Below are 21,159 nucleotides of genomic sequence, written 5' to 3'. Positions count from 1 at the left end.
GACACACCTCGGTGTAGTGGTCTGCTCGCTTGACCAGAGCGACCCGTGTATCTCCTTTACTTCAGACGTGGCTCTGCAAAAGACACTGTTAAATAAGAATGGATCTGATGAGGATACGTATTTGTTCCAGCAGAGGTGACATACTATAGAACATCCATTTTCCACCGGGACTGGCATTATAAAACCCTCACGCTGCACATGTAGCTGAGGCTGCGATGCCAAGTGCAAGAAGAAGTTGGTCATGTTGTTCTGGGACAAGAGCATTTCCTGCATCTCCTTCTGTGGTGCATCCGCTCCTCATCCCAGAGAACACCGAGACAATGGAACAGATGGAGGAAGAACACTGTCCGCGCATCTGGTTTAATGCATTGAATGGCCATTTTTAGCTCAACTCCCACTGACAGAGAGGCCTAAAACAACATTTAAGTGGAGCCGTGCCACTGTTGTGTGCTCCTGTACTAGTCAGGGAACCAGAGAACGTAGAACTGCAACGCTATGTAAGAATGTTAAACGACACTTACATATAGGTGGAAATACTTTTCAGTGCCCGGTCGGCCTTGAGGTCTGACACGGGACATTTAATGTCTGGGCGTCACGTTACACAACACCGTATTGTCAGTGCATTCAAAGGAGAATGTCACTGCAAAGTCCACAGACGCCTTGTGGAGTTCAAGCGATGCTTATTTAGAAAAAGGAAATTTAGTTATGTAACCGACAAACTCACTTGGACGCACTTGAACCAATAAGGAGCGAGAGTTTCAGTGGTTATGTAGCTTTTTGATATATCCGTCATATCATCACACCAGAATGATTGAAAACAGTCATGAAACAGTCAAGGTTTTTTTTTTAATACGATCAAATATAGACATTTGATGTGTGGTGGACGTCACCACAAAAATGACAGATACTCATTCAGACATGGGAATATGAATTTTATGATTTTTTCCTTTTTTTATTTCCCGACTGTGGGATTATTAAATGAATATTCTATTCTATTCTATGACTGAGCCTCAACTTCTGGGAACTTGTATCATGCATGACTAGGTCCTCATGCAATTCTTGACTCATTCATTACCTCTTATCCTGCAGTCGGGGTTGGGTGGGGCAGAAATACAACCATTCACACATCGAGACAATTAAGAGTCTCCAATGAACCTCCTACATGTTTTTGGACCGTGAGAGGAAACTGGAGAACCTTGGGGAAGCTAATGGGAGCGCAGGGAGAACATGGGAACTCCACACAGGAAGGCCCCCCTGTCAGAATTACACCAGGAACCTTCTCGCTATGAGGCGGAAGTGCTAACCTGAGCCGCCACCGCCTGAGGTGTCTGAGACGATGGCGTCATACCGCCGCCCCCAGAAAAAAACACCTCTCGCTGCGCTAAGGGCTTGAATTCATTGTTTCATCGCGTCTGACTTCCTGCTAACGCACCTCCAATTCCCGTTGGTCGAATCCAGTGGCTCATTAAACAAGATAAGGATCAGAAAACAGATGCAAAAGGAACATATTATCCTTGTTGGTCTCAACCCATTCGCATCCATTTTAGTTTGTTTTCGTCATTGCTATTGTCACTCTCTTTACGTTCCGATCCTTGTTGTTGTTGTCTATTTTCACCCTTGCTGTTTTTTTTTTTTGTTTTATTTTCCATTCTGTTGTCGTTGATGTCGTTTTTGTTGTTCTCTCTGCTGTGGATGTCTTTTACTATCTTCTCATTGTCTCTATTTATATTTCTATTCATATCTATTGACACTATAACTGTTACGCTGCGGTGACAAAATGATTTCCCCTATGGGGATCAATGAAGTTTATCTTTGGCGATGATGACGGAGATGGTCGGATTTCACACTGAAGGTGGATATCCGAACATCCGTCTGCTCCAGAGTTTATTCCCTGTGTGTGAATCCTTAAAGATAATTAGGATACTGCAGACGTAACACTTCGCTGCCCAAGGAGCAGTCATTCCGCCGCTTCGCGTGGCAGCAGCAGCGCCGCTGTGAGCCAAGTTTCCTTGCACAAATGAGGCATGTCTGTGCTCCTTCTCTTTAAATAGCCTGATCCGCTGTGGAGGCCCACATGAGATGGGTGATTCACAGATGCCTGATACATACGAAGCGGCCACATGCATGATGGTAAATGTCAGAGTAAAGTGCCCTATTGATCGGTTCTGTAAAAACACAGATTCCGCTTTGTGACGCCGGACGTCCTTCAGCTTGTTTTGCATTGACATTCACATAAGACTGCGATTGTTTCCTCCATCACACGGAGCTATACCTCGCCTGGCTGCCCGACGTTCACCTGGGGTGGATTAGCGGACTTTTGAAAAGTCCGATAGAGTCATTTTTTTCGAACAAGGACTTTTTTTCCCGCTTTTCAAGGGGTGACTTTGCCTCAGAGAACAATCGGACTGACATACTGTATGTGTGTCAGCAGTGCCCGCGAGCAGGGGGAGCGAGGCAACGCAGGCGAAAATGCCGTGCCAATGTCAAGGCTTCGGACGAATAAGTTGACATCTTTGGCCGAATTCCCTCGCGCGGGTTTTTTAGCCCAAAGTGTCGAAGCACAGAATGAGTCATCAATGCAGGTAGACTCGTTTTTCCGTTCGAAGGAGCGGGTCTTCCATTCCAACAGACGATTGAAGCGGGTGGAAAAAAACAAAAACACGTTGGAAAAAGAAGATAATGCGTTTTTTTTTTTCTAATCTGACGGGACGTCTGCGGTTCTCAGTTGAGCAACACGAATGACATCGAGCAAAAACAACCGCTGCCGTGAACTCAAAAATGTGCACAAAGCGCATTACCTGTCGAGAGATCGGTGGCGCGAGGAGCTGAACGCATGGCGTTTCACTGAGACTCCGCAGATGTAAACAGACGACTCGCCGCTTTCATCACGGCGAAAGCTCCAAGTGCTTTTTGTCCATATTTCAACTGAATACCAGGCACTTGGAAGAATGTCTCTGATGCATTAGCTGTTAGCGTATAATTGATAGTGATTGTCTAAATGGAACCGGTGGCCAAATAAATTTGAACTTGGCTCTTTTTTGGGGAAAAGAATTCCCAGCTCTGCAATTTTGTACTTCTTGCGACATCAAAACTACTTCCTTGCAATCAGTAATCAACAATGATCTCCCCCAGAGCTCGAAGCGAGCCTTCTGATGTCGAGGTGGGTGAACGCCGGGCTCAGACTCGTATCCGGCTTCCACTCCTTACCAGACGAGCAGGTCTAACACTCTGGGGACTCGCCGCCTAATGCAGGGCTTGTGATTTTACAGTCACAGATTTAAAACTCAGTCGTAGAGAAAACGTAAGAGTCACCGGATAGAACAGGATGTCAACTCTCCAACATATCACAACCGAGTGGAGAAGGCAAAGTGATAATAATAATACCAATAATAATAACAATGATGATGATGATGATAATATTAATAATAATAATAATAATAATAATAATATTAATATTAATAATAATAATTATAACAGCCCAGATTGTTGGATGTCAACTCTCCAACATATCACAACCAAGTGGAGAAGGCAAAGTGATAACAATACTGACAATTATAATGATAAAAATGATGATGATAATAAAAATAATAAGGAAGATGATAATAATAATAATAATTATAACAGCCCAGCTTGTAGGATGTCAACTCTCCAACACATCACAACCAAGTGGAGAATGTAAAATTAATAATAATAATAATAATAATAATAATAATAATGATAATAATAATAATGATAATAGTAATAACAATAATAATATTAATACATTTCATTTAAGTAGTCTTATTGATGTTGGAGGTACTTCATTTGATTTTAATCTAATATTTATTAACTTTGTTTTATATATTTATTTTATATATTTATAATTGTTTATTTGTTTTAGGTTGCTACGCTACCCCTTTGTGCCCTCCAATCGTCCCTCGGGAACAAATAAAGTTTCTCCGATTCTGATTCTGGTAATTGGACTGAAATAGCAGAGGTTCTGCAAACACCTGGTGAGAACATTGCGTTGTGGCAAAAAACTGCTGAAAGAAATTCGTTGTAATAATCATGTCTTTAGATGTGAGACCCACAGTCTTTAGTCTCAGCAAAGTAAAACTACTGAGTCACTATTTAATGTCCATTTCATTTTTTTTTTGTAAAGCATAACTTATCTGTAAATCCCCTCTTATAAATGCCCATATTTTACCACATATAATCCACCTGTATAATATGTTCATATCACCCAGTATATTATTGACATCATACATCATACTGTTAATTTATTCATTATATCGGCACCTGCTGCTATTTTGCACTTCAGGTTAGATGCTAAACTGGATTTTGTTGCCGTGTATTTGTACATGTGTAATGATGATAATCTTCAATCTAATCTACTCTAATTTGTGCACAGATATTACGTTTTTTCTTCAGCTCAAAGTTAGTTGGTGACGCTGTGAGAAATGTATCTGGTGCAAAGCGAATAGACGCGTGCGGTGAGGCATTTTAGCATATCTTTCGTGTAAAGTTTTAGCTGATTTAAGATAGATAGATAAATGGATGACTTTAATAATCCCAAGGGGAACATTAAATCGTCATAGCAGCAATAAGGTAAGGAAAACAATAAGGTAAGAAAAATTTAAAAACAAATAACAATAATTGAGTCTCCTCGGGAAGTAAATTCAGCTGGGGAGCTTCTCGTAGACGGCCTCGGTTTTTGGTTTATACCCAGATACTGGCACGATGTTGCTTAGCAGCTGTCGCTCACCAGCCGGCTTTAAATTGCGACCGTATTCATGATGAATTTGCCGATTCAATGCCTTCTTGTGACTCCGCTGGTAATTCGTCACGCACAACAAGCGCCGCCCGACCAAAAGAACAACCTGCTTCATCCTCTTCCCCGTGTGCCGTTCTCATTTCGTTGAATCATGAGTGTGTCTGATGTGCATTTATGTGTAGTAGGCTAGTATTGATAGATTGTTTCAGGACATCTCACAGAGAAGAAGGGAAGTGGTTTCGCCCTAAAACTTTGATTTCGGCAACCGTCAAACTTGGCTCATTTCGCGCACACTGATGCCCCGCTGTCGGGAAAGTGCGGCGGGAACTGCCATCCTGACATGTTTCACGGGTCGGCCGTGACTTCACCCTCCATGTTCACTTCCTGTTTTAATCCCTTTCGCAATAGCGGCTTTGAATCTTTGGTGTGTGTGTGTGGTGGGTCAGTTCTGCTTCACTTCTCCCCAAACACCATTCACCCAGGGCTCATATAAGGAATCATCATATCCTTGTAAAGCAAACAACCCTCAGGAGGCTGAAACAAACGCTTTTGTCTCCAGGGTTATATTTAGCCGCCGCGCAACTTCACCCCGACGTTATTTCCCATGACACCCGTTTGCGCTTGAAACAAAATACATGTTTATCACATGTGAGGAAATTCTGCGGTGACCTACAAGTGCGAAACGGGGTCGACGTCGTGTTTTCACCGTTCAACGTTTAGCGGCCTTCCCCGGATCCGCGGCAGGCTTCGGGTCAGAGCCGCGGCCCGTCTCATTGTATATTTTGATGGGATTTGCCGTCCCCGCCGCTCCCTTCCATGATTGTCTCAGTTCTACAAACGCCGCGGGTGCCCTCGGAGTCAAAGCATCGTCGTGCGGAAGACAGGAAACAGCTTGAGAGAAGCCCCAGCAGTCAAGGCTGCGGGAGGCCGGAGGACAAGGCGGGGGGGGAAGGAGGGATTTCCTCATCGGCCGTCCGCGCTTTTATCACAAGCGTGCGGTTTTTGATCTGTATTTTTTACGCAAGAGATTCTGTTCGGTTTCGTGTCGATTAACTTCCCAGGGGTCGCGTCCGAGGATCAACCCCGCTCACGGAACCGCGTCGGGATCAAGTCCGACAATGTGAACAATGATCTAGATGTTTGCGCCGGGCGGTAGATAAGCGGCACCTGGGTGGAGCTGCGAGGACAGATTCCTCCTGTCAGTCCCGGCCTGATGGATGTTCTGCACGCCATCACAGGCTGTGAAGATGCTGTGAAGATCCAAGCTTACTGTGTCTTTAAGTCCTGCATAGGGAGCCTATACTGAGGAGGGGAGGAGAGAGAGGAGGAGGGTGGTGGAGGAGGAGGAGGAGGAGGAGGAGGAGGAGGAGGAGGGCCGCTGTGCGCAAGTTGAGGGTGTCTGGCTGTCGCAGCGGTCCTGGGGTTTTGCTGGAAGAGCGTGTCCGCGCCTCATCGAGGAGATTCAAGGCGATCCCACGGCGGAGACCGCGCTGCAAACGGACTCTCATCACCGGGGGAGGGAGGGAGGGAGCGTCGGATACATGGATGGGTTGAAGAATCCTGCAAACGGAGTCGACTCATCCGCCGGTGCGCGGGATTTGTGGATATAATGGGGAATACGACGCCGAAGCCGCTGATAGGTGAGCCGCCCACGCCGACCCTCACATGCACGGATGCGCTTCGTGCGCCCGGTGGCTCTGGATTCACGCACGACGGGCCGTTTCACGCTCCCTGCACGGACGGGGGTTCGCGCTTCCCATCACTGAGGCTGGGTGGTGTGTGTGTGTGTGTGTGTGTCGCAAGTCGTCGGGCGCAAAAGGGGACGCTCTCTTCCCACCTGACGTTTGCGCAAATGCGTGCAAGAACGCGCGTATTTTGGAGAGGATGAGGTGAAGGGGGCTGGAGGGGGTTACCCCTGGGGGTGGAGGGGTGGTGTGTGCGTGTGAGTGTGTGTGTGTGTGTGTGTGTGCTCACTAGGTGTGGAAGTGTCACCACTGAATCCATGATCTCAACTCTTACTCGGTGATCTAGTTTTCCTGCAGCTTTTTGACGTTGTGATGACTTTTATTCTCCACACAGGAGGAAGATGAAGGCGTTTATCACGCACATATATCCATCCAGCTCTCTCTAAATGTATATATTTAAATCAAGCTTCTTAAAGTCATTTAAATCACAGGAAGTTGAGCCAAAACTAGGTTCTGCAAAACTCTCCCACTTCTCCCGCATTTTTTTTTTTTGCACATTTATCACGCTGCGTAATGAGAAAATCTGGATTTGATTTGGGCCAGTAAAGACATTTTCTGGCCTGTTTTATGTCACTCGCAGCATCATTCATCTCCAGTGCGCACTCCCAAGCGCTCGCCAGTGAATTATTCCGGATTTTCAGTACAACGGTGTCATTAGGATTCCTTAAAATATCACTTTTTTTGTGCGTGTGTTTTTTTCTCCGCTGTTTTTTTTTCGCGCAAAGAGCAGTCACGTATAGTTCGAAACCCAATTTCGCTTTGATTAAAACGTCTCTAGCACACCCCCCCCCCCCCCGCCACACACACACACACACACACACACACACACACACACACACACACACACACGCACACACACTTGGCCGGGTGATATGATGAGTGACAGCGGCGCCAAGAGACGTGATTTGGACGCCAAAGTGCGCACAGGCATCAAACCGCTTGTACAATTTTGAATTTTACACCCCGATGGACGTCTTGTCCTCGTTTGCCACTAAAAGACCAGGCTGCGAGGCGCATATTATTATGTTTTTACGTTAATATAACGCCAGAAAATAACAATGGTGCGATTGTCATTTTTGATATTGAATATTATAATCATTATTTCTAAGGAAATTTATTTCACTTAAAGTCGAAGTAGACAGCGCATAACCAAGACAACATTTGCATGACTGAATGGCAGCGATGAGACCGTGTGTGAGTGCAAATAATATGATGTCAGTATTGTGATGGCTGGTAATTATACTTTATTAATACTCTCATATTCACTTGAGGAAACAATGATAACATTGTGTTAGGGCCAAAGGGAATCAGAAATAAAATAAATGATTTTTATATGTCTAAATAGAGATTTTTCATCATTTAACTTTTTAATTTCTGACAAAACTCACTCTTCTCGCTTTTGGAAGTTATCTTTACTATCAAATAGTTTCTGGTCCGAAATTTTTTTTCATTGTCAACATTGTGCACGTTGAATCACTCCAACGATCGATTGTATTTATCCACATTTTTAAATTCAACATATTCAGCGCAACACAAAAAACCCCTAAGAAATAGCAATGTCTTTGCTTCCATGGATGTAATCAATATCATTTACACATTAAAAAATTGCCATCACCTCAAGGTATAAAAACAAGCAGTTGAAATAAAGAACTAATCTTGAATCTTAAGCTATAAATTGACAACTCGGACCAAGAACGCTTCAACAACAGAAGGCCTCCCTTTAAATCCATGAAGCCTCATGTCTCCATTAGTGAATGAATGACTGCATGATGATCACATATAGCCTGGAGATAGAGGAGAAGAAAGAGGCTGATCTTTGTGCAGACAGAGATAACCCAGTTTTACATTCAGAAATCTTGCCTTGACACGGCCATGTGTCTTGTGCAGTCTTATGATTACATGCATTTGGGACTCTTTTCGTAAAGGTAGCTGCGTCTGACAAAGACCGGTTGGGGTCGCGAATAAAGCACACTGTATATAAAGCACACTGTATATATGCCTTTTTGTTTTACATACACAGAAATCCGTTTGATACTAGGAAGATTATCAAAAGCCAGAGATTCTTTGGAAAACCTGAAAGATCAATAAGTTGTCCCTGCTCTGAGAGCATTTGCAGATTCCTTAAAGACAGATAAAGAGACTGAATGAAAGAAAAAAGGGTTGGTTCGTTTATGAAAGAGTGGTTTTGCAACCATTGCATTTTTAAAATGCAATGCCTATTCATTGTAGAGGAGCTCTGAATAATATTGTTGTGCAAACTCCTGCAGGAAGATCTTTTTCCCGACACTTTAGATTAGAGTATATAGTTCCAACCCTAAAAACAGATTTTCCGCTTCAAGGGGGTCCTTATCACTGCATGCGCAAGGATATGTGTGCAGTGATACACATCGCACTGTACCGTGCAGCATGAACAGTAATACCACTGTATTACTGTGAACCGATATGTGCGCAAGGATACTGTAACACATAAACTGTGGCGAAGCAAAGGGACGGCAACGCTGAAAACCTTCCCCCTGCTGCATGACCTTTTTTTTGAGCTACATTTTTTTTTTTTTTTTAGTTTTCATCTGATAACGGCCACCTGCCGACGGCGTCCATCCTCACTTCGGGGTCCCCTTTCTGCAGACTCACGCTCGGCCACGCCGTCTCGAGGCAGCAGCCTTTCTATTAATGCGCTGATCGGATAGCGCAGGGAAACATTAGGCCAATATTGACCTATTTTGTGTTAGCGAACAGGGCCGGAGCATTCGGTCTAGTTCTATACTTCACAGATGCAGTAGCTACAATAATGTGACATATGCAAATTTATAAATCCAAAGTCATATTTGCACAATGCCAGTCCTAGTACTTGTTTATCGATTTACGTACACATGCTAAGCTTTGAATACCCGACCTATATGAGATGCTGCATTAAAGATAATGCGCTCGCGTTGTAGTCTGGTTTAATACTACAAACTGTTTTGAGTTGTTACCGATGCAAAAGCTTATTCGGTTAAAAAGGAGAGACATTTTTCTGTCGTTATGACAATATCTTCCCCACAGTCGACAATACAGCTTTATTTGTGAGATTAAGGAGCAGCAGTGGTTGATTGGTTCTCCAAGTCGTCCCTCCGCGCACCTCTCGATTCCTCAAAAGCAAGATTTCCCGAGCCGAGGGGAGGTATCGTCCGAGGCGTTACAGATGCTGACGCTGCGGCGTCAAAGTTTATAATATGATCAGCGCCAATGTTTGATTGAGGAAACGTACTGTGGATTATCTCTTTGGGTTTGTCCTCATGTTCACCGCAGGTTGTAACCGCTTCGCACCACCAGAGGAGAGTGCAGAGACTTGGCTCACATTAAAAAAAAAAGGATTTTAGACACTCTACCACAAACACCAGTGTACATCGCTGATATTTTCTTTTTGTTCTTTAAATCATCATCGAACAACCCCCATTTTTTCCTGGCGTCGGATTTCTCCGCCTTGTTATGAATGTCCGCCGTGCTCGTCGGGCCGGATTTCTTCCAAGTGTGACACTGACCTCCGAGAAGATGGGATGACAGATTGCAGCTGTGATTTGAACATACCTCTTTCCTGCGCCGGCGATTCATGTTCCTTCTCTAAAGATAACGGAGGAAGACAAAAGGGTCTATTCATGCTTTGTTTATGCTGTAGGCCAAGGACGATTTTAGCCCATAAATAAGAGGACAAGTATCGCATGTGTTGTGGACTTTCTTTTGATGTGTTTATATTATATTTTCTCTGGCCTTTGGCGCCGAGAATATTAGCGAAACAATTTTTTTAACGTTTCCCATTATGATAAACGTGTGTTTTGTTCCTCGAGGTGGGGCTTGGAGGAGGGTGTACTTGAACAAACATCCAGTGTCTTTATGCAAGTTCAGTATGTAATACTAAATTAACTAAACTAATAGTTAACTGATTTAACTATTTAGCAAAATTAACTAATTTTAACTAACTAAATTACCTGTAATTCTGAAAGTGACACACTATGCTTTTACTCCATTTTATTCTTTATGTAGCTTTAGTAATGCTACTCATCAACCAAGCTAATCCTGAAGCGCTAAGAAGAGATTCTTCTAATAGGTGGAAATGCGCTGATCAATACGAACTGCCCTGACAAAAATAAAAACCATAAAAATATCACACGTTATATATTAAATAACTCAACGCGCAACCAGACAGATTAAGTAACGCGCAATGAGACACCGTTAAAACATAAGAAATGAATGTATCATCAAACCATGCAAAGGAAGACCCGCTGATCAATAATTTAAGAATGCTATCTTAAAGTGGCTGTAGGAGAGGTTTCGTGTGATAAATAAAGTTTTGAGAGGCTGTGGGAACAGCGAGGAGGGTCCGACCAGAGGAGCGCAGACGGAGCCAAGGCAGGCTGTATAAGGAGTGATTAAATTAGGGCTGTGGGAAACAGCGAGGCCAGATGGAGCTTTAAAAACGATTTGATAAAGTTCAAAATCCATCCTCAACTGCACATGCCGGCGAGTGGCGTGTTTGAAGGGTAAAAGTAATTTGGTTGTGTTTTCTAGACTCAGCCGAGAGAGTTATTTCTTAAAGTTTGTCAAACAAATGAACGATATGAGCCTCGGATTTGAAACCATTGAGTCGGAACAAGTTTCATGAAATACGGCGTTTGCTAACGGGAGGAGAGGCTATAAAATGAGAGGAAATCAGTATCGTGATTGCAAAAGAGCTTTCCCAGTGGGAGCATATATGTGGAGACTAATAATGGAGCAAAAATGTATTCGGGGAGGGGGGGGGGGCGCCGTGCACGTGGGTGGGGCCGGGGATTAGGGAAAATCTGTCATCTATATTTATACGTGCCTCGGTCATTTGCAAATCAAGCGGCCCAGCTGTTTACACGGTTCAATTGTCTGCTGATCCGCGGGTTATTCCACTGTTTGAAAGCGAAACCGGCCGTCACGGTGGACCCGCCTCATGTACTTTCAGCTTTCTGTTCCATAACTCCTCACCGTTTTCATCATTTTTTGCAACCCGACCGAGTCACGAGCGGAAAAATAATCTGCAGATTCAACAGTAAATATATCGCTGTATAGAAATCATACATAAGTACATTTACTTCAATGCTTGACGTTTATTTTGTTTTGTGACTGTATCAGTGCAGATAATTGAAACGCCAACATTATTAGTCTTCCCCATCTTTCGACGGTCGTCTCTTTCGCTAAGCTGGCTATTATTTCATACCGCAAATGTTTGGCCACGTGTTGAGAGTCACCGTGCAACGGTCTGCTCCAGAGGAGCTGAGAGACGTGGCGGTGTCAGTGTGGGAAAGGAAGTTTCCGAGACTCTGGGCTCCTTTACATAACTGCCCTCTGCCCTCTGAAACAACGGTCATGGACCGGTTGCTAAGGCATTATTGGTTCCTGAGATTTTCTCCTGCATTTCCATGAGCCGACGTTTGCCTGAATCAGAAAGCGGGAGCTTGATCTTAAATTTGCTCTTATCGTGCATCGTATCGAATGTCTGATGAATTTCCTTTCACTCACGCTCCTCTGACAGATTCCTCTCAGCAGCCCCGCCCAGTGGCGAACAGGCAGTACTACACCCTGCCGAACAATGGCGCAGGTGTCGAGCGGAGGACGTGTCCACCTGCCGTCAGCATCAACACGGAGTCGCCCCGCTTCCACCCCCACGCCAAAGGCAAGAACATCCGACTGGACGGGCAGCTTCGCCGCGCCACGCGCAAGAACAGTTTCTGCAACGGCATCACCTTCAGCCACCGGCCCGTCCATCTTTATGAGAAGGTTTGTCGGCCGCTTCCTAACGCAACGCCGCTTTCAACGATTCGAGAGGAAGCGCTTAACATCCACGCCGATCTTTCAGGTGCGACTTCGTCTGACCGGTGTGCACACCGGCTGGAGCGGAGCGCTACGTTTTGGTTTTACAAGTCTGGACCCCAGCGAACTGATCACGACCGACATCCCAAAATACGCCTGCCCGGATCTGGTGACCCGGCCGGGCTACTGGGCGAAGGCCCTGCCAGAGAGATTGGCCCTGAAGGATAACGTGCTGGCGTTCTGGGCCGATCGCCACGGACGGGTTTTCTACAGCATCAACGAAGGCGAGCCCAACCTCTTCCACTACGGGCTGAGCATCGGCTGCCCTCTCTGGGCAATAATAGACATCTACGGCATCACTCAGGAGGTTACGTTGCTCGGTAAGCATCGTGTTTTCCTAACTCAACGAGATGATTCCGATTGAAATACTCGCTTTTGTCATTATTATGGAAGAGCAAGAGCGGGATATTCAGCTTTTGGGAGAAACTTCAGTCGAATCTGCGTGAACACGCCTCATACGGTTTGTGATAGACTGATTTTTTTTTTTTGCTGACATTGAATTTTCCGCTTAGCGAACCCCCTCCCTCCTTCCCCCCCCCCGTGCATTTCCAACATGACTTTGAAAAGCCAGCGACTTCAGGAACTTATTTTTATACTGTCAAAACATTCAGGGCTAATTTAAGCAGCTTGCTGAGGGTTCAGAGAGCAGCTGTGCAGCGAAGCTACCCCGTAACGACGGCCGTGGAATTTACGTGTAGGTAGCGGCCGACGGGAAGGACAACATTCGGCCTTACGAAACAAAAGGGTCGCAGCCTTATGATAAGAGTAATAGGATCGGTCATGTGATCCTCACACCTTGGAGTTCGGTCTTACCGTGACTTTCCCGCGCTTGTCGCCATCTCTTACTTTGCTTCCTTATTTCCATCACCGCCCGCCCCGAGATTCCTTTTTTTTTTTTTTTCTGGGTGTGTTTATCTTCGGTCTGACAGGAGCCATGACCATGTTTGGTCAAGGCGGCAGATCCCCGGAGCTTTGGTCAGGGGCGACTGCACTCCTGTATCACTAGAAATAGTAATAAAGGAATGCATAAGAAGCCAAAAGGGAGATGATGAGGCTGGGTTTCTTTACACTCGTTCATCCTTACCCCTTTGGCAGATGAAATGGAATATCCATTTGAAATAGTTGAGAGAATGGAATCCGGCGGGATCTGAGGAAACGCAAGCATAAGTTTCGTGAATTTCAAATCAGGAATGCTGGGGGTCAGATGAAGATGACAAATAATGAGTGAAACTGTAGCAAGATGGAAGCGACGTTGGAAAAAATGTGTGAAATAAAAGGAATTCTGAGGAAATAGAACGAAAAATGTACTCAAGTAAATATTGGAAAAATTAAGATTCAAATATTCCTCTAAAAAGGGAATAAGTGCAATGCAATGATTGAAAACCAGACCTAACACTAAAAAATGACATAGAATTTTGTCAAAGAAACATACCATGTTAACCTTTAAAATGTACTACTAACTACTCCCCACCTGTCTGGCCAACATCATAATCATGAGATTATTTTTATATATGAAACATTTCAGGGATTTAAGGTATTCATTAACACATGCACTTTGCCGTCCGCAATGAGTGTCAAATGGTAGAACAAGAGGTGAGTAACATTGAAGAGACTCTTGTAACTTAGTTAGCGTACTTTATTTATTCCCAAGTGGAAATTGCAGTATTCCAGCAGTTAGTTAGAGACTAAATCACAGCAGGTACATTTCACATAAGACGACACATATCTTTTACACAATATTTACAAATGAAGATATATACTTTCACTGATACATATGCATGTGCAAGAATGCTACTGTGAAATGGAGGCGGGAGAAAATATAGATAAATACATAACAGCACCATAAAGGGCAGCAATAGATGAGGGGTGCACTTTGCATTTAGAATTTCAAACTCCGGGTGCATTTAGATTAACGCAAGCACCACTTAGAAGAAGAAGAAACACATTATAAGCGATCATGAAGGATGAAGAGGCTTGTTGCCGGAAAGAAGCGGTTGGTGGGTCTGAAACCAGGTGGTGGGAGTAATAACACCTATTTTTCTCCTGGTAGAAAGCACATTTGCGGAGAGCGTGGGGTCCAGCTGCCTGAGCGCAGCTCGGCTGAGCGCCTACCTGCCCCAGAGCAGCCACGACTCGGCCAATTACAGCAACAATCAGCTGGAAAACAACCAGGTCGCCGCCGCCAAGATGGCCAACATCCAGCTCAATAACTACCCTCAGCTCATCCCCTGCTGCTCCTCTGCACCTTCCTCGTCCACGCCGTCCTCGTCGGGATCCGGCGCTACGCGGTCGGTCCGAGGGCTTCCCTCCCCGCTGGACGCCGACTTCCACTTCCACCCCACCCGCGGCTCCGACATCATCCTGTCGGCCGACCGTTCGGCCGTGTGCATTCACTCCCTGGACAGCAGTCGGACTCTGGTGTTCAGCGATCGTCCGCTTCACGTGGGAGAGACTCTGTACGTGGAGGTCGGCCATCTCGGCCCGCCTTATTTCGGGGCGCTGCTGTTCGGGTTGACCTCCTGCGATCCGGCCAGCCTGCACGCCGGGGACCTGCCGGCGGATCCCGAGGTTCTCCTGGACCGAAAAGAGTACTGGGTGGTGCACCGCGGCTTCCCGATGCCGTGCTCCGGAGACGTGCTCAGCTTCAACCTGCTGCCCAGCGGAGAGGTGCACCACGGGGTGAACGGAGTGGGACGCGGCCGGCTGCTCTGCGTGGACTCCACGCAAGTCCTTTGGACCTTTTTCACCCTCCACGGGGCCGTGCACAGACTCAGGATACTAGGTAACAGAAGCCTTGAACACAAAGAACCCAGATGTTCGTATTCTGGTGGTTTTTTCCTGTTTGCATTAAGCCTTAATACGTGTGGTGCGTTTGACCACAATAGCGAAGCTATTTTAGCCTTCCGAACATGAAGTAGAACACAGAATGCCTGAAAAGAAACATCCTCTTTCGTCATCACCAGTCATTTCCCGCAGCTTGGTAAGCCCCGTAAAATTTTTTTTTTTTTTTTTTTCCCCCAGACCAGAGGAATGTGTTAGAGAATATCTGCTCTGTGCTTGTTGGTTTTGGAGCTGACCTCTGTATCGTAGCCCATTACTCCCACGTGAAAATCCCCCATCGGTCCTCGAAGTAAAACCCTACTGAGACAGCAATATGATTATCTAACCCAGTAGCTCTGAACTTGGTCTTTCCGGATTTTCTAAATAAAATAAAAAAAACAACAAAAAAGACCCAATTATCTGAACTTGTAAATGTGCATTTTTCTTTGCGACCCAGGGACTCTGCAGTCCAGTCCTCCCCCAACGTCCCCCAGCAACTCTCAAAGCAGCAGCGCCGATGACAGCGATTCTGACCTGACGTTCAGCGCCAACAGATCCTCCTCTGCGTCTGAATCCTCTCTGGGTAGATAACAACCGTCTGATAATGAGCCCCCGTTTTCAGCGCGTAAAGAATTCACGGCGAGAGGGTTGCAGAAAAGGCAGCGTTTTAGTTTAGCTCATGTAAAAGATGATTTGACATTTTAACAATTCAGCAAGTAGTTTGATAAGACATTTAAGATTTAAGGTAGGCAACTCATGAATTTGGATAGGAGGGATCTATCATAGATCCTAAAAACACAGAAATGACCATGTGATATGGAAAGGATACACCCTGCAGGGCTCAGTTAGTCCATTGAGGCATGTCTGATATTGCATCACAGTTGATTTTCACATCACATATATATATATATGTATATATATACACACACACACATATATATATATATAAAAATAATAAAAGGCTTGCAATATTTCAGTTGATTTGTAATGAATCCAGAATGTATGACTTTTTTTTTGTAATATATATATATATATATATATTTGTGTGTACATATATATATACACACATATGTATATAAATATATATATGTATATATGTGTGTACATATATATATATGTATATACATATATACATATATATATATACGTGTGTACATATATATATATACATATATTACAAAAACAAAAACGTCATACATTCTGGATTCATTACAAATCAACTGAAATATTGCAAGCCTCTTCTTATTTTAATATTGCAGATTATGGCTTACATCTTAAGAAAACTCAAAAATCCCATCTCAAAATATTAGAATATCGTGAAAAAGTGTTGTTTTTTTGTTTTTTTAATTGCATTACAGAAGATGAAGCACTTTATCACAATATTCTAATTTTCTTAGACAGTCGTGTATATAAATAAACACACACTCAAAAAATAAAAAAAAAACAATGCACAAGAATAGAAATGATTTTCCTTTAGACTGACATTTTATATGAAAAGGACAAGTGGAAATGTCTGATTCTTCTTGCTATGCTTGTAACTGAATGTTTCCCTTTTCAGTCATTTAAATAAAACCATAACAGTCCTGATGGGTGTATTAAATATTTTTATAATTCATTTTAGCTTCATAAATAAAGTATGAAAAGGCATAAGAAGTGCTCCTTTCTAAGACCTCGTGCACAGAAATCCCCTCCTGCAAACACTAACAATAGCAAGTGTCCCGGTGTTCATGCATCCCATATTTTCTCTCTTTTCATCCAGTGACTGCTCCCAGCTCCCCGCTCAGCCCGCCCGTCTCTCCGATTCTCATCGCCGCACCAGAATTGCCCTCTCCTGGAAAAAACGGGGAGTGCACCATCTGCTTCGACCACGAGGTGGACACGGTCATCTACACCTGCGGGCACATGTGTCTGTGCAACGACTGCGGGATGAAGCTGAAGAGACAGATCAACGCTTGCTGCCCGATATGCAGGAGGCCCATCAAAGATGTTATCAAAACATATCGGCCGTGACTTTTCCGGCTCGGTGGCGGGGGGCCGGCGGCTCCGCACGGATGCCTGAACGTCACCGGGTTCCTCTTCTCAGGCACGGTTGGACACGGATCTTGTCGCACCACCCCCCCAACCGCACATTAGCCAGAGGATGTATGTGTGCCTATAGGATTTTCCATTTTAAATCGTTATTCATCTCCAGAGACAGATTTGGCTCTTCATATGCAGAACTGTGACGGCGCTCGTCGCCCTGCATACACAGCACACTGTACGTGAGAGGATGAATTAGGAGTCTTGTATTTTCATGTTTCATAAAAAAGAAAAAAAAAAAAAAATTGCGTTTTCTGTCAAGTGATGAAGATCTGTTTTTGCTTCTGCAGAAAAAGCTGGACTGTATTTTATGACTTCTAGTGCCTTAGACTTTTTCTCACCCTTTTGTGTTGAATTAATTATATTAAGAAGCAGCAGCCATATTTCAATAGAGTGCTGAGGGAAGGCACGTCGATACTACGCAATAAAAAAGATGGAAGTAAGTGAAAGGTATTAACGTACGTCAAATGGATCCATGTGCTGGAGGAAAAAAGCAAGTTTTAGAAGTATGTTGGTTTTGCACTTTGGGAATGAAATAAGAGTAGAGAGAAATAAAAATGAGCTAAATATAAAAGTCTAGTAGTGTGTTGATTTTGATGAAGAGGAATCGTGGGATACTAAAAACTTTAAAAAACTCCAAAAAAACTAAAAACTCCATTAAATGTGACTTGTTAATTTTAATCTGATGAAGTTTCATGTAAAGACTTTAGGTGGCACTTAAAGGCTCTTATTTTAAATTTTTTTTTTTTTTTAAATCAACCACTTTTTTTGCATCCAGCAGGCCATGGATGTTTCGAGCTGAGGTGAGACCATCACGTCAGCCGCTGTGGATCTTGAGAGCATCCCGGAGCAAAACGTTCAACGCCGACACAGATAATAAAGTAAATCATCAGAGAGACCTCAAGGAAAAAAAAAAAAAAATGCACTAATCCCATGACACGACCTCCATCCTTTGATCAAGATCATGTGTTTAAAATAGAATTTATAAAAAAAAAAAAATGAAACTGGAAAGTGACAGTGTCTCATTCAACAAGTTTGTCTTTACACCGCTTATGAGAAATATAATGTTCGACAACTGAAGCAAATGAGGTGTCAGTTAATAAGCCAGAAATGTGTTTGACACATCATTAGAAGACCCACTGCAATAAAACAGGTCTGATTTCCAGACTATTTCTCCTACTTCAGGTCACACATGTGCCTATTTTTATTTATTTTGGTCAGTTTTTGCAAACACAGATCAGCTAAAAGGGCCAAGCTAAGCTATCTGATAAAAGTGTAAAGGAGAATTTCTCAATTGGGGGAAAAGATCACCAAACATGAACATTAAGATAGGGGGGACTTGAGGTAAAGTGGTAACTCTACACACAAAGTGCAAAAGAGGTTTGTTCACGCTGAAAGAGCACGGACACGGCTCACGTCACGGGAATCACAAATCCAAAATTTTAACAAACCTGACTGGAACGGAGCCGGGCGATGGGAACAAGATGAACCAGTACGGGTCATAGGGGAAAACGGACCGTACATACACACTTAAATGGGAACAGGTTGTCACAATCAGGGCCGAGAAACAGGTGTGGACAATTAGCAGTTCCCCTCCGCCCACGTGGGTCTTCGGACCCGTCGACGGCTAATTTCTCAACGACGATGGCTTCATCTGCAGAGCCGATGGTAAATAAGGCATTTGAAAACTGTTGTAAGAAGTGAACACAAAATAATGAGGTCAAAACAACACAACGTCCTCTGCCTGTTGAATCATCGTTGCCCATTCATTTCTATCAGATGACGAATCTGCTTTATTTTGTTTTTGGCATCCGTGCTTATTGGTGTCAAAGTATATCACGGTGGAGTTTTGAAAAATCCAAAAAATGCTCCAAAAAAAAAGATGATTTATTTTACATAAATAATAAACTCTTATTCTCACACGCATGATGTTTTGCGCCAAATATAGGCCTTTTTTTTGCTTTATTTTTCTTTTCGGATCATTTTTCGGTGTGCGGGTTTTTTCAAAGCTCTTCTAAGTCAAACTTTTTTTTGATCCCGCATCCATTCCTCTGTGGGCAGTGGATGTTCGTGTGTTTTTCTTTTCTAAACTCTTTGACAAAATGTATCACAGTCTCATAAGATGAGCCAAAAAAAAAAAAATCAAAATAAACGACCAACTTGCACATTCCGTGACCACAGCCGTTTACGTCTCGTCCCAGGAAGATGCTTATTATTTATTGTTTTGTTTTTTTTCTGCTACCTACCTGGCGTCACTGTGGACAGGAAAATAAGAATTTCATCATACAGGGAAACATTTTTCATGAATCTCTTGCCCGATTACAGCTGGGCCGGGCTCCGGCACCCCTGCGACCCTGACAGCGGGATAAGTGGTGTCAATGATGAATGATTGAATGAAGAGATGTGACTTTTAGAATAACAGACGTACATTGGAGTTATGATGCAACGCATTTCATTCAATTCAGAGAGGTTTTGCAGGCTGTAAAATGTGATGGATTTCTGGTCTATATTCCGGCAGTGATCCGTGATGGATCGATCCAAGTGGACTGAAGGAAACGGCCTTCGGCCTTTTTTTCCATCTTCGGCTCAGATGCTACGAAATTCTACAACATCCTTTCAGGCTCGTCATCTTTATCGGCGGAAAGATTTCATTCAGAGGCAGTGGGAGAGGTCGACTCTGACAGTTACCACGGCGCAGGGTAAACTCAAGTGATGTTCATCGCCGTTTCCGGCATTTCTGACATCATATCTCGAAACTTCACGTCAGAGACGGACCGGCCTGAGATCCTGTCACCCCTGATCCTGATATCAAGAGAGGAATGCTGCCAAACTTAGTGCTTATTCACACTTTTCACAAGTGATGTCCAAACTGTTTCAAAATAAGGGGAGCTTCAGCAGACTACAGGAAAAAAAAGCATAGTATTTATGTTATCCTCGCATTTAAAGACAGGCGTGCCGTCGGGGGAAGATCTAAACATGCAAGGTGCTTTTTATTTTTGCATCAAAAGCAACGTGCCGGCTTGGTTATGGTTACATGTATGGAATATTAAATGATCCGAGAGGAGTTTATCCAACAGTCGGAGAGCATCGTGTTGTCATGTACCATTTCCCGTCCTGTGACATACAATACAGACGTAAAAGATGTATTCTGAGCTTGAGTGAAACTGTTAGCTTTTGCGTTGCTTGCCTTTTTTGGGGGGGTTATTTATGTTTCCAAGGATCTGAGAAGCCCCTTGAAAACAATAATGAGCAACCAAACATAGATATAAATATTTGATAAAGGAAAAGGGGACAAAAGAAACTATTAAAGTCAAAGGTGGTGGGGGGACGTTTTTATGTCATATCGGTGTAAAAATGTGGTTGGGGGACGTTTATTTCTTGGAGAAAGAGTTTTACGCGCGGTGCCGAACAGCCGCTCCACAGTTTGCAAGAATATCTGACGAACGCATGAAGGCGCCATTTCCATGCGCATGTTCGTGCGTGCTTTTCCAAAGGTCAAGATCGCAGGAAGAACTGCAAGCTGAGGGCTGCATGTTATAAAATTAAAAGTAATAATAATAATAATAATAATAATGATAATAAAAGAACACTTAATCTGCTGCATCTTTGCAGGGTATGACGCTTCTTCATGACGACTGGGTCCAACCGGTGGACACACACTTGCACGGTGGAGAATACCACACTAACGCGCACACCCACACGCACACGCACAGTCTTCATTGATGTCAATGAAGCCGACGTTGCGGCTCGTCGTAGCCCGACGTTTCCATTACGCACGGGTGGGGTGGGGGGGTTAGTGGGGTGGAGGGTGGAGGGTGGAGGGGGTGGAGGGGTTGCGCCTTCCCGATGAGAGAGACCTCCCGGCGGACTGGAGCGCGCAGGACGCGC

The 21,159-nt window shown here is 44.0% G+C and overlaps 1 protein-coding gene across 1 annotated transcript; it reads left to right on the top strand.

Moving 5' to 3' along the window:
- The first annotated feature begins 6,277 nt into the window (after positions 1-6,277).
- Positions 6,278-17,517, top strand: neurl1b (neuralized E3 ubiquitin protein ligase 1B). Its single transcript, XM_086178748.1, has 6 exons — positions 6,278-6,393; positions 12,035-12,279; positions 12,359-12,692; positions 14,423-15,154; positions 15,650-15,775; positions 16,952-17,517. The coding sequence occupies exons 1-6, from the start codon at positions 6,363-6,365 to the stop codon at positions 17,200-17,202; spliced, it is 1,719 nt and encodes a 572-aa protein (XP_086034874.1). The 5' UTR covers positions 6,278-6,362; the 3' UTR covers positions 17,203-17,517.
- Positions 17,518-21,159: the final 3,642 nt, after the last annotated feature.

This window comes from Fistularia commersonii, chromosome 31 (genome assembly GCF_037954325.1).
Source record: "Fistularia commersonii isolate RoL2024-O1a breed Wild chromosome 31, RoL_Fcom_v1.0, whole genome shotgun sequence".
In the NCBI taxonomy this organism is placed as follows: Eukaryota; Metazoa; Chordata; class Actinopteri; order Syngnathiformes; family Fistulariidae; genus Fistularia; species Fistularia commersonii.
The sequence above is the reverse complement of the archived record's forward strand: the minus strand, read 5'-3'. Positions and strand labels throughout refer to the sequence as shown.

Coding starts and splice junctions, on each gene's coding strand:
- neurl1b (XM_086178748.1), top strand. CDS start 6,363: ATGGGGAATACGACGCCGAAGCCGCTGATAG. Junction 6,394..12,034: donor GACGCCGAAGCCGCTGATAG/GTGAGCCGCCCA, acceptor CTCCTCTGACAG/ATTCCTCTCAGCAGCCCCGC. Junction 15,155..15,649: donor GCACAGACTCAGGATACTAG/GTAACAGAAGCC, acceptor TTTGCGACCCAG/GGACTCTGCAGTCCAGTCCT.